Raw genomic sequence first — 13,920 nt, forward strand, 5'->3', positions numbered from 1 at the left:
TTGTAGAATAGTAGCTGCATGAATTGAGCATATCAGCTGTTTTTTCACTGCAATATGAACAGCACCACCCCTATTTCCATTTTATTAATTATGTGCAACACTGAGGAGACTAGAGATTCTTTGCAGTGGCAGCGTTCACACTTAGAAATAGTGTTTTGTGATCAAGTCTTGGGAAAATGTTCTTCATATAAGCTCAGTTCTAAATGAAAAAAAGAATTTACCCTTAGAAACAAAGAAACCATGTACTCGTATGACTGCTAGCACATTGTTTTAGATCAATTTGCTTTTTGTCGTTTTTTATTTGCAGCCCATCGCGGCAGCCTCGCGTGCATGCTTGCGCAAGCAGACGCCGCTGGCATGCAGCAAGGCATAGATGCAATGCGCGGAGTGAAAAATTTTGGTGATCGTACTTGCATAGCTTCCACAGTGTTGCACCTGATGTATGAAACAGAGTATAGTATCCTGCCTATGTTTGTGAAGAAGATCAAAATTCACTAGATTACTCAGACCTTCACTGCCGCAGATATCTGTGGTAAGCCACATTTTGGTTAGTACAAGTAAGTCATTCCAGCGCCAGTGCTTGCCATTAAAACTTTTTTCAGAGGGTGCAGTTTTACTTTGCAGTTGTCATGATAGTTAAGAAGAATACTACAAACATCCAAGTGAACGTAGCATCAATACCACATGTACACATTGCATTAAAATAAAGTATTGTATGCATATATAGCAAAAAAAAAAGGGCATAAAATATGTTGGGGACATTTGTTTAGAGTGGAAACCATGTCAGCTTTGTACACTCATTAATAGGCTGAGCAATGCTGCCTGTGTGTTGCTTTTATTGTTTTTTTTTCTCTTCTCTCTCTCTTTTCTTTGTTTGAGATATTGTAATTTTCCACTGAGCTGTACCTTCTGTAAGAGTCATTTCACAGCTTGTTGCCTGAGACTAGTCTATCACTGTCAGTGTCGCTATCTTTATTATTATAGACTTTAATTGTGTAAGTCGTGTCATTTAAGTAGGATGGAGCTGAAAACCGATGCGCTTCTATTCAGTGTTTGGTAATTCGTTTGGTAATTTTTAGAGCAAAGCTCTTTATGGCTAGGCTTCCATGCATTTTTGTTCTGTGTCAACAAAAACTATCATCAGCAATGGCTCGTACCCCCCTAAGCAAGCAAAAACTGCAATGGCTCATCCCTCTTGTAGTGCAGAGGCTATATATATATATATATATATTACACGCAAATGTATATAAATAAATGTGTTCGTACCTTTGTTCAAAATTCTCTGTCACCTCTGTGACATGTGCTAGACACCTTTGCTGGTCATCCACCTTCACGCAGTGGAATGGCTCATGATTTTTATTTTTATTAACACAGGAGTTTTAATTAAAATCACCGCCCAAGCACTTCATACAGATGGTTAACCAGCGAAGCTGAAACGTGCAGCCCTGCTGTTTGTCACTGGGTTAATCCTCATGGTTCATTGAAGTCTTTCTCAATTAATGGTCATGTCTTTGTGTTTCTAATTGAGGTTACACACATGTTCGGCTGCGACAGAGAGAAAGACGTCAGTGATGATATGCCCGCAGTCCGCCGTTGTTGCTTGCATTTTATGTCTCGAGCTTTTCGGCGGCGTGGTTAGCAGCATCCACCTGCCATTGTCGCCTGCGATTCTTCGTTATTAAATTGCTTCAAAATTAAATCTGGCCATTACTTAAGACAATCAACGGCTCAAACCCCCATAATCACAGCCTCCCCATTACAATGACAGAAGAGAAGTGAAGTGAAATTCTACGCTGGAATGATGAGCGGCAACGAAGCTAGCTGTGGAAGAAGACGACGAACGCGGGAGCAGTGGCACTAGTGCATTTGCACGGTTACGCTGAGGGGCGCCAATGACTTGGCTGTGGAAGACGACGACGCTCGAGCCATTGCTGATGATAGTTTTCTGTGCACAGGCACGGTCAGACACATTGTTGTTTCGCCTAGCCATATAAATCTTTGCTTTAATATGATTTCGCTTCTTGTACAGCACCCAGGTTTTGCTATGTCTGTGGCAGACAGGCTACACAAGAGTGTTGGAACTGCTTCCGACCAGATGTGGGCCTTGAATGCACCAGTTACTGTGATAGCTGCAACAAAACGGTAAGCACTCTTGCATTAGATACTTTAAAGGAACACAAGGAAATTTTATACTTCATTTCATCGATCCATCATTATACTTTAACCAATTGATCTGAAATTTTGAATCTATTAGCAACAAACATGATGTATTGCAGGTTCTGTTTAAATGCATTTCTTTAAAAATATACGTTGAAAAAAACGAATTTGTATTAGCACTCTCAATGATATAAGGATAAAAGCTAGTTGTGAACGAAGTACTGGTGATATTTATATCAGTAGGTGCTACCAGAGCAACAGGTGCCTTGGCTTGGCTCGACTTCATAACATCAGGTTATACAGCCTCACCAAAAATGCAGGTGGACAAGAAACACCTACACACTGAGCACTTGGCAAAGGAAATCTCCTGAGTGAACACTGAAGGCTAGTGCCAGAAATGGAGTGTTCTTTATGCAAGCTAAGAGAGAACTCTGGCTCGTAAGCTATTTCATTCTAGTAGTGCATGCACATCTGGGTTCGTGTGCACATCCCTTTTGAGCCAGAGCCGATTGCACGGTTTCTATGTCACTGCACAGATTCTGGTACGTACTGTGCACCATGAGAGACTGTTCTGATAGGAGCCAGGGCCAGGTTTTGCTTAAAGCTGTTGATCAGTGTTCCAACTAGCTTATCCTTGCACTTAGTCCCTCAGATAATACGAGTATGCTATATGAAACATGATTGCATGGTCAACAAAATGTGACCGTATCAACTAATCATGTGCATGTTATTGACTGTTGCCTTGTAGTTCATGCCAGCACTAATGGAGTTGCCAGCCATTTTCTTTTCTTCTACATTCTATAAACAAAGCTACGGACTCTGGCATAATTGTGCATTAGCGGTCTGTATGACAAAGTCTACAACATACATGCACAATTTCAATTTGATTTAATGTTCTTTTAATGGTTACTGCACCTTAGCTATATATGTCGACTAATGTTGGCCAGGGAAGTGTGGATGTCTACTGAAGTTGCGTGAATGAATGACTGGTCAACCAAACAACTAAATGAATGCAGACGAGTGAGGACAGTGTATTAAAAGTGTGTGACAAAAACTGTCTGTAGCTGGCTTGGGCATGCAAGGAAAAGAAAGAGAAAGGGAAGCAGTCTGTAATGACTTATTATGCTGAGCACTGCTCTCGTTTAAGGCGAGGTGCAACTTTCAGCGCTCTAAGAATGATGAAAGGAGAGCGAAGCCTTAAAGGGTGAAGTCTGGCTTTTGGCTCTTTGTAACTTTAATAATAAAAAAAGAAAGAAAAGGACACCCTGGAGAAATTCTTTTGGAAGAAGGTTTATGTAATAGTGTGCTTTCATACCAAAGACATTGTAAAATTAAGTAAAAGTGATAATCTGCTTTAAAGTGACAGTGCTGTAGCGAAGCTGCTGCAAGAAATTGAGGAACATGTTTATTCATTCCAGTTTCTAGGAAGTGCACCCATTTATGTATTTTCTTGCATGTTTACAGGTTCATCAACACCAAGACCGAGAAGGCCATAAGCAGACTGCTTTGAGTAATGACCGTTTTGGGGAGGACGCTCAGCCTCGCAGACAGGTTATGACCCTGTTTGCAGTTGTCTGCATTGAAACAAGCCACTATGTCTGCTTTGTCAAGTGTCCTGTAGAGGATGGCAAGCACACGCACACCTGGTGCTTTTTTGACAGTATGGCTGACCGTGAGGGTTAGTGTGTTTGCAATTTATCTAATTCTATTCGCACTTTTTATGACCCATGTAGAGCATCCCAGATTAACAAAGATAATGCCCATATCACGGATTGGCGTTTTTGCTCAGTATACGGGACACTTTTGAATTGTGTTTCTTTGTCGAAACTGAATACCTGATGCTTGCAAAGCATATACAGTGAAATCCCAATAATTCAAAATCTCTTAATTCAAATTTAAGGATAATTCTAACCGCTCTTTTGGTCCCGGCAAAGTGCTATGTATTTGAATCGAGAAAAACTCCTGCGAATTCAATCTTCAAAAACCACACAACAGTTATTTTTAACAAAATCTCTCACTCCCATGCGCAGCGCTTGTGAAGGTTCTATGTTTCTCTAGGTATCGTAATGTTGGCGTAAAAATGGCCAGGTAAAACATGCGAGAAACCGGTTCCCTGAACTGAGACAAGCAGAGTGGTGCATGCCTGTCTTTCCCATCCGGCTTAAAATGAACAGGAAGTGCACACTGGGTCATGTTGTCGTGCCATGCTGCCTGCCCCCCTCCCTCCCTTCCTTTCTCCTAGCGTGCGCTTGATCACATTAGGGTGCCTCGATACCATGCTTCTCTGTACAGGGTGGTAACACATTCGGTTGCGCCCCTAATTATGTTGGAACATGTAAAAGCGCACTATGACGGACAGCGGGAATTTAGGTTCTGCGTTCACTGACAGTGTAAAAATTTGTAATTTTTTCAATTTATATACCTATATGCACTGCAATATTTATATCTCGCCTTAAAAACGGAGGTGGAACTAGAATAAGTTTCGAGCCCAGTAGACAACTAATCGTTCTTGACACGCTTTTTCTTACACTCATAAATTTGTTTCAAAAACAGTGATGATGCATATGGTGTGTACTTAAGGTTTTAGAGGTCATCCTTCAATAAGGCTGATGCAACTTCTGACTGTAAATGTATAGCTGTGTAATGCCGTGAAAAGCTATAGGACAAAGTGAGATGAATAAATACTGCATTGTTACCAATGGAGGCTTTGAATGATGCCTGACACCGGCAAAAGATGCCGAGAGTGAGTGGGGCTATACTAATCTAGGTAGAACCAAATTAGGAAGGCCCACTAAGCTTCAACAATTACACTCCCTCACTAGAATAGGAATTGGCCTCCCTGGTGCAGTATTTGGCCGCCCCCTCCCTTATGATTCCTACAATTAACCCCTGGCCCTCAGTCCCCAGCAGCTGCGGAGCAGCTGCTGGGGAGCAGCTGACCAAGGCGGCGGTCAGACCTGTAACGCAGCAGAGGGTGCCAAGAATCTCTTGACCCGGACGGGCTGCCAATGGAAACTGACCCTGGCAACCTTTAACTGCTGAACTCTGTCGAGTGAGGCTAGCTTAGCAGGACTCTTTGAGGTACTATGAGATATTGTTTGGGATATCATTGACTTTAGCGAGATCAGAACTGGGGAGGCTTATACAGTGCTGACTAATGGCCATCTCCTCTGCTATAGACATCTCCCAGATAAGAAGCAATACGGGGTAGGATTCCTAATCCATAAGGACATAGTGGGCAACATTGACGAATTCTACAGCATTAATGAGACGGTAGCAGTAGTCATAATCAAACTTAATAAGAAGTATAGATTAAAGGTACTACAAGCCTACGCTCCAACATCCAGTCACGATAATAATAACGTAGATCAGTTTTATGATGTTGAACTGGTGATCAGAAAAGTGCAAACTCCAAATACTGTAGTAATGGCCGACTTCAATGCAAAAGTAGGGAAAAAACACAGGTGGGTGAACAAGCAATTGGCAACTACGGTGTCAATTCTAGGAATGCTAGAGGAAAGATTCTGGTTGAATTCGGTGAAAGGAATAAACTGAGAATAATGAACACCTTTTTCAGGAAGCGTAGCAACAGAAAGTGGACCTGGAAAAGCCCTAATGGTGAAACAAGAAATGAAATTGATTTCATACTTTCTGCTGATCTCAGCATAGTACAGGATGTAGAAGTGTTAGGTAGGGTAAAGTGCAGTGATCATAGTTTAGTGAGAGCTAGGATCCACCTCAACTCAATTTGAAGAGAGAAAGAGTAAAATTGGTCAAGAAGAAACAGGTCAACCTAGTAATTCAGGCTGGTACTGGCCCTGGGATACATAGCGCAAGAATGATACAAGGACGAAGCAGGAACACAGGACGAGCGCTAACTTTCGCCAATTGATTTATTGCAGCTGGTGAGCTTCGTCCTTGTTTCATTCTTGCGCTGTGTATCCCAAGTTGTATGTATCCCACCAACACACCCAAACGTCTTCCCTGCTAATGGTACTAGCAAACGGATATGCAGCCTTAGAACCGAGAAATGATGATGACATAAAGGTAATGAATGAAACCATAGCTAGGCTGGCTTCAGAGGCAGCAGTTGAAGTGGGAGACAAGATACCAAGGCAACCAGCAGCCAAGCTCTCCCATGTAACAAAAGACCTAATGAAGAAACAACAAAGAATGAAAGTGTCGAACTCAAGAGATAAGATAGAATTAGTGGAATTGTCAAAACTGATCAGCAAGGTGAAAATAAGTGATATTCGAAATTATAACGCGAGAAACACTGAAGAAGCCGTAAGAAATGGACGCAGCCTGAAATCAGTGAGTAGGAAACTTGGCATAGGACATACAAGATATACGCACTGAAAGATAAGCAGGGTAATATCATCAGCAATCTCGAAGGTATAGTAAAAGCAGCGGAAGAATTCTATACTGGCCTGTACAGCGCCCAGAGGACTCAGGATAACTCCATTCGAAACAGTAATGAACAGGATACAGAAACTCCTCCTTTAACTAGCAATGAGGTCAGAAGGGCCTTGAAAGACATGAAATGGGGAAGAGCGGCAGGAGAAGATGGAATAACTGTCGATTTAATCAAAGATGCATGAGACATAATGCTTGGAAAACTGGCGGCTCTCTATACGCAGTGTCTATCGACTGCAAGGGTCCCAGAAAACTGGAAGAATGCAAATATTATACTAATCGACAAAAAGGGACACATTAAAGAATTGAAAAATTATAGGCCCATTAGCTTACTCCTAATATTATATAAAATATTCACCAAGATAACCTCCAATAGAATAAGGGCAACACTGGACTTTAGTCAACCAAGGGAACAGGCAGGCTTCAGGAAGGGATACTCTACAATGGATCGCATCCATGTCATCAATCAGGTAATCAAGAAATCCGCAGAGTACAATCAGTCTCTATATATGGCTTTCATAGATTATGAAAAGCCATTTGATTCAGTAGAGATACCAGCAGTCATAGAGGCATTACGTAATCAAGGAGTACAGATCGCTTGCGTAAATATCCTGGAAAATATCTGTAGAGGTTCCAGAGCTACCTTAATTCTCCACAAGAAAAGTAGGAATATACCTATAAAGAAAGGGGTCAGACAAGGAGACACAATCTCTCCAATGCTATTCAGCAACACTGCAGATGAGTTACATGAAATGATTGAGCACCTTAACAGAGAAAGTGTAAGAGTGGGGTTGAAGATTATTTTGCAGAAGACAAAAATAATGATGAATAACTGGGTAAGGGAACAAGAGTTCAAGATCGCAAGTAATTTTGAGAGTCTATGTAGGTAGATACACCTCAGGCATCAGAAGCCGTACACGAAAAGTTTGTGCACACTTCTTGTCTATTCTTAGAACACCAACGGCATAAGCACCTTTTTGCACATGCATTCACAAGGGTGAGTTTTGTGGACTAGCTATCGCTCCAAGATACGAAAATGGGTGCTTATTATGATCTAAACGTGTAAATCTAAATGCACAAAAGAGAAATAACATATCGGGCATCTTGAGAACTTTCTTCTCGCCAGCGAATTGTGGGCTGAATTTAGGTAGTGTTCGAACAATGAAAATAATTTTGCTAGCTGTTGTACACTTGGCAACTTAGTACTTACTCCTAAAACTATTCTTGCATGTAGTGTTGAAATCTTTAGATAGAAGGCCGCACCAAACAAATGAGCTAACTGTCCCCCTTTGCCACAGAAAAGTGTTTTTGTGCCCATCAAAAAGTGGGACACACATGTCCCACTGTGTTACAAAGGGTTAATGAGAAACAATTTATACATATTATTCAAACTTTCAACACAGGCGCAATCAGAAGTGTATTGAAATGTGTATGACATGTCTTAAATATTGCTATTTGCATCAGTGCTTTTGATGCACTATCTTGGCAGGCACAAATGTGCACACAGGAGCTGGAGGGAATATATACCCAGCTGAAAATTATGTATTAGTATGTGGTCCAAGCAAGTGGTCTTAGTAGTTCCAATTTGTGTACAGGATACTGAAATCATCATAAAGGGCAGTAAACAAAAGCTTTGACATTGTGTTCATCTTTAGCTGGGGATAGCTTTTGTATAGGACTGAATTTCTGAAGTGAAGACCAATACCACCACCTCTGTACTTTCCAATCCTAGGGCAAGCCTAAAATTTGTAGATTCTAATAATTTACCATTCATCAGGCTTTAACCATGTTTTGGGTAGAGCAATTACTTTAAAAAGACATCGATACTTTGCAGCACTTCACTGTGGTTGAGATACAACAGTAGCCTTCTCGCAGTAACTTCCTGTGCATTACTTCACTTTATTTGTTGTGTACTGTTGCTGTTAACATTTTATGAGTTTGGTCACTGTTTTAATGGTGCTGGACCATCCAAAACAGAAAGGTGTGGCCAGAGGTGTAATTAGCGTGTCCATCAAGCAGCCTGTTAAGCCATTACACCTCTTTACTTTTCATTTAATGTAAAGCCATGATGTTACATTGTGTAGCTCTCTTAAAGCGACACTAAAGAGAAAAATGGTTTCTTCTGTATTAGTAAATTACCCTTCTACAATATCAAAAACACCACTCTTACCATGATAAGATGCTTGGTAAACCGGAAAAGTCGCAATAACAAAAAGACAGGTGGCGATGCCTCCTTGAAGTTCCCACACCAGTTCACTGTAACATCCTGGATTTCGACAGCATTTTATAGCGCCTATTTAATTATTTCATGGTTAAATAGCTGCTTCGAAAGATCAACACAATCCTTTGCAGTTATTTTGATCCTTGGCAGCAGCTATTTATTCCTGTGTCAAGAAATAAAACGCTCAATTGTTAGTGCGCCGACGTGGTTGTCCTGTGTCGTTTTCCTTCGTCCGTTGTTTTATTTGGTGCCTTCATTGTAATCGATATAACAAACTTCAAGATAGTAAAATTCTCAATATAACAAAGTATTTAACTTTTTATAACTTCTTGTCCATAAAACACCATGTATTTAGAACCTCAATATAACAAGAGGTGTTTACACACGATTTCAATATAAAAAAGTTTCACTGCTGCCGCGATGGAATACCGAGACAATAAATAGAAACTTCCGCTGATGCTTAAATGGTTGAATTACGACCTGCTGCTTGTGAACGCGCCTCTCAAATCACGTGCTGTGTGACCAAGAAGAGTGTCTGATGATGCAGAGCAGCATCATGTTCCGTAAGAGATCCAAGTGTGATAAGATCCTATCACGCCCCTCGTGCTGTGTATACTTTGGATGAGAGTTAAATCGTATTAGGCGAGCCCAGAAGGATGATGGTTTGATAAGCACCGCCTTCCCGCTCAAGAAAGTGGAAAGGGGGAGCACTCTCGCGATCCCTCCTTTTCTAGCGGCTGTGGCTGCGCACGACTGTCAGCGTGGTTGAGCACATACACAGTCCACGTGCCCTAAAGGTAACCTGCTGCGTGTACAAAGAATGAGAGGCGCTGTAGTGATAGACAAAGTATTCGCTCCCCGCTGCTGGCGCTTTTCATGGCAGCGTCCTGCCACTGCAGGCGACATTATCACCCAAGGGTGGGGGCGGGAATGGATGTACAAGCGTGGCTTGCTTCGATTTATACCATGGATGTGAAGATATATTCGACACGGCATGAAACTGTATCTTTCGTCGCAGTCTCTCAAATCCAACAAAATTCTTTCTTTTTTCACTGAAATTTGCTTATTCCTATTGCCAATTAATTTGGAAAATTTCGCGGCCCTGTACGTGTAACAAGATCTCAATATAACGAAGAAAATAGTCAATTTTACTGACTTCGATATATCGAGGTTTGTATTGTATTTCACAATAAACTGCACAAAAAAATGTCGTTCGTTTTGTCTACTCCCCCCTCCCTTATTTTCTTTCCTTTCAATATGTGCACAGAATAACAAATGACTGTTAAAACAGTCATAGTTTGGGTGAGAAAGGATTCAGGCACGAGTGCTTTTGTCATCCTTGAAGTCTTATTTTTTTAAACTGCTTGTAATGCACCTGGTCCAACTGTGCAGGAGGTGAGGATGGGCACAACATCCCCAAAGTGGATAACTACATGGAGGCTGACACCTGGTTTGGACCAAAAGGCCTAGAAAAGTTGCGTGATATGGCTCGGCCTGATAAGAGCAAGATACTTCCTGGCATGACACGCAGGATGCTTTGTGATGCCTACTTGTGCATGTACGAGAACGAATTTGCTAAAAAGTACAAATGATGCATATTGGTTAGGCTTCAGACGACAGCAGTCGCGTGCAAGAGGCATGTTTGTGCATTGTGAAGAGTTGAATGATTCAATATCGTAACTATTAAATGATTTTAAAACTGCTCCAAGCCTCATTTTTCAGTCTCCGGACTGTCATTTATTTGTTTTACACCGCTTTCTGCACATCACAAAACATACATATCATGACAGCAGAGCTCTTATGTAAAAAGCACTGCACTTTGTAACAAGGCATCTAGCTTGTGAAAACTGTCCTGCTGAACTGCCACATTCACACTCCCCACATTGATATGCTACCATGAGTGCTTTCGTTTTTAGACTTTTGTAGTGTCTTCTACAACTTCAGTAACTTAAACTTTGGTTCATTCAAATAAAGTGGTCTACTGTGTTTTTAATTCATTACAAAAATTAACCACTTAATTAAGGCAGGTGTCTCAGTTGATTGTACTTTTCCTTCGCTGGGGCAAAGCACTACAGTTGAGCCTCATTTTAATGAAATCATACTTTTTGTAATGAAAAAATCAACATAGAAGTTCATTATTATCAAGCAGGTTTCCATGTTTTAACAGTGGGGAAATGTTTTCGTGAAAGTCCTGTAGGCTAACTTGAGAATGACTATCATTATATTAGTTTTCAATTAAAATTCTGGTTATAATGATGCACTAGAAATGACTATTTAGCAAAGCGATGAACGGGGCTAGTTGGTAGACGTTCATGGTTATATTGCGCTTCGTGTTACACTGACGAACGTGAAGGACAGGACGCAGACGTACGTAGCGCAAACTACCAACTGTTTAATACTGTTAAACAACGCACTTATATACAAAGAGACATGGTGGGGGGGGATATAGAAATATATGACAAGGTGACGACATGTGATCATACCTTGGGCCAGAAATACAGCGTTCACTTGCACCCGTTCGCCTTGCGAAACTCGACCTCAGCTTCGATAAGCGCGATGGACTGCCCGTGCCATCTGGTGCCGTTTTGACCGTGAATTCTTAGTCTCTGTTTTGCTGCCTTGCAAAATGGCATCGAAGGCGCAGTTGACGATGCGATGAGTGATGAGTGGCCGGAGCAGCGCATTCAAATTGCACGGGCTAAAGCGCGCCTGCCATTGGCTGGTGCGCGAGCGGCGGCCGCTCCCTTCGATGTCGCGCCCGCGCGCACCTGTCGTTGTTGCCTCTTGCTCCGTCCACCTAAAGCTCATACGTCTACTTGCAAGCTACTCATCTTGCGCTATCATTTAGATTTTCTCTTTTTTTTTTTCACTAGGTATTTGTTGCATGCGATGCCGGCAACGAAGCCCAACCGAGTGCAGATGTTCGGTGTGCGGAAGCGCGATATGCGACATGTACGAGCATCGAACTTCCGATCTTCCACAGCGAGTGCAGACTACGTAGACGCTTGCAACGGCAGAAATGCGCGGTCGGCACTCGAGAATCCGAGACATTGAGCGTGCCTGGAGCCGCAAGATCCAATTAGAAGCTCCGCAGGAGCTTTCCAATAAAAATATGTGTTCAACTTTAAGGCCCGTTTTCTCAGAATGGATTTTTTTTTTGTAGAAGTGGTGCTGGGAAAGGCGATATCTCAAGAACCGCTCTTCAAATTTGTGTGCCGTTTTTTAAAAAATTCTGTTCCTGAATGACTTTGCCAGGGCGAAACAAGCTTTTTTTGAAAGCTGGTGCAGTTAATTTATAATAAGCAACTAATTTTTGATGTGGTCATTACTGGCTACATCAAATTCCAAGTTGTGTCAGAAATTTTGGCGGGGAAATTTAAAAAAAAAAATGGCTTTGTAGACCCCTGGGATATCTATCAGGGGATCATCACAGTGCACTTCAGCTTCCTACGATGTCGTGGGATTTCTCCAGGCTCTTCCTCAGGCATACACATGAACCACCTAGTTTAATAAACACAGCTTCATGAAACTTTGCATTTCCTCATAGTTTGGTGATGTGAACGTACCCTGAAAGTTTCCATCGGATATCTTAAAAAAATAAATGTTTGGTCTCCAGGGTAGCCTCCCCCCTTATGCTAGACTATAAAGATACTTGCATGCATTTATTCATCCATTTCACTACAATGATGTAAGAGTGAATGAAGCAGGCACACTAAAACTGAGGTGATATTTTTTTTAATGAACATTGTTGAGATGAGAAACAATTAAATTCTGTGCTGAACCTTTGTGCTTGCAGTTTCTGGGAATGTTCCACAGACCACCACTCCTAGATGAGCTTTGTCGTCTTCTTTCTGTGGAAAGAAACAATTGAAAACGTACCTGCACATGAAACGTGTACATTGCACCTCTCACCAAGGACAGGCACCATAAGCACATGTGAAAGGTGATCTGCCAGAATTTGTTCATACTAGACGTAATTTACCAGTTTTGGGTTCCCCATAAACTGAATACTATATTCATTTGCAAGATGTGTTTTATGCTTTTATGAGTCATGGCACTGCCTTTACTGTTTAAGCAACAGCATTTTTTTATTATTGTAAATTTACAAATGACAAAGTGTGGAATGTTCCTAAAATGCATATGACTTATCTTCAATATTTGTTAACTTAGAAGACGTGCTTTAGAGGATAGTCCTGCTATTGGATACTGTTTAAAGAGCTTTCCTATGAATCGCAGCACTGTACCCCATTCCTTCATAGAGGTTCCACTGCTTCTATTGAGAATTTTCTATATGTCGTCTATATATTTTCTCATCTCCACTGAGGGTAGCATCACCTCCTTGAATAAAGTAGTTCCTTTACTTCAGCAACACTCCTCCACTCCAGAGTGTTCAAAGCCATGAATTGGCAAGGAGCATGATTGTTGCACAGTGGCCACTTCAGTCAGGGGGTGGTACTACTTTTTACTCAGCAGAGATCAAGTTTGTTAGCGAATAAACAGTGAAAATTCAGGCCAAAGCTTTATTAATATTCTCATTCCCCCAATAAGTCACAGTGCAGCTCCAGGCACCCATGTATTAGGTATGTGGCCTTGAAGCTGGCTGAAGTTTGAGACCCGTGCCCCAATGTAAAGCGCTCTGACATTACAGTGCAGGTGGGACATGTCACCATCAGTGTGGTCCTGTTGTTAGTCTTGAATACAGAATTGGAACTATAGCCATTAAAGTTTGTCCCATTAAATTACCATTGTAAGCAACAAATATACAGACTGGGTAAAGGTAACAGGGAACATCAAATTTCCATTTAAAGCCAGTAATTTTCCTTGTTTCTGTGCAGAATAAAGGTTCCATGAATGAGTTCTCCAACAAGATACAGCAAATGACAGTGAGCGAGGTTCTGACTTTCACATTTACGGGAATTGCTGTTTGATCCCAAATTAAGTGGTACATAATATACTTTAATATCAGCGCAGCGTGTACAAGACTTTTCATGGCCAAGTTATGTTGAGAGGGCAGAGAAAACCATAGTACTCTCATGCCCTGGCAGAAATAGACTGATATTTATGTGTGCCAGTACAGATGCACCACATGCTGAATTTTCCTAGGTTGCATTCTGTACAAGAATAAA

The 13,920-nt window shown here is 41.4% G+C and overlaps 2 protein-coding genes across 10 annotated transcripts in view; one reads left to right on the top strand and one right to left on the bottom strand.

Moving 5' to 3' along the window:
- CYLD (ubiquitin carboxyl-terminal hydrolase CYLD) overlaps positions 1–10,497 on the top strand; it is a 145,033-nt gene extending 134,536 nt beyond the window's left edge. For all 7 annotated transcript variants that reach the window (XM_050192324.3, XM_050192325.3, XM_055062155.2 and 4 more), the window contains 3 exons: positions 2,030–2,142; positions 3,622–3,835; positions 10,187–10,497. In XM_050192324.3, the coding sequence (XP_050048281.2) occupies positions 2,030–2,142; positions 3,622–3,835; positions 10,187–10,386 (527 nt within the window). In that variant the 3' untranslated portion in view covers positions 10,387–10,497. The remainder of the gene's footprint in view (positions 1–2,029; positions 2,143–3,621; positions 3,836–10,186) is intronic.
- Positions 10,498–12,513: 2,016 nt separating this feature from the next.
- Positions 12,514–13,920, bottom strand: part of Cdc2rk (cyclin-dependent kinase 10) — a 65,408-nt gene continuing 64,001 nt past the window's right edge. For all 3 annotated transcript variants that reach the window (XR_008608786.2, XM_050192367.2, XM_050192366.3), the window contains one exon: positions 12,514–12,645. Coding sequence is in view for 1 of the 3 variants with exons in the window: in XM_050192367.2 (XP_050048324.1) it covers positions 12,621–12,645 (25 nt within the window). In the remaining 2 variants the exon portion in view is untranslated. The remainder of the gene's footprint in view (positions 12,646–13,920) is intronic.

The sequence above is a fragment of the Dermacentor andersoni genome, chromosome 1 (genome assembly GCF_023375885.2).
Source record: "Dermacentor andersoni chromosome 1, qqDerAnde1_hic_scaffold, whole genome shotgun sequence".
Taxonomy (NCBI): Eukaryota; Metazoa; Arthropoda; class Arachnida; order Ixodida; family Ixodidae; genus Dermacentor; species Dermacentor andersoni.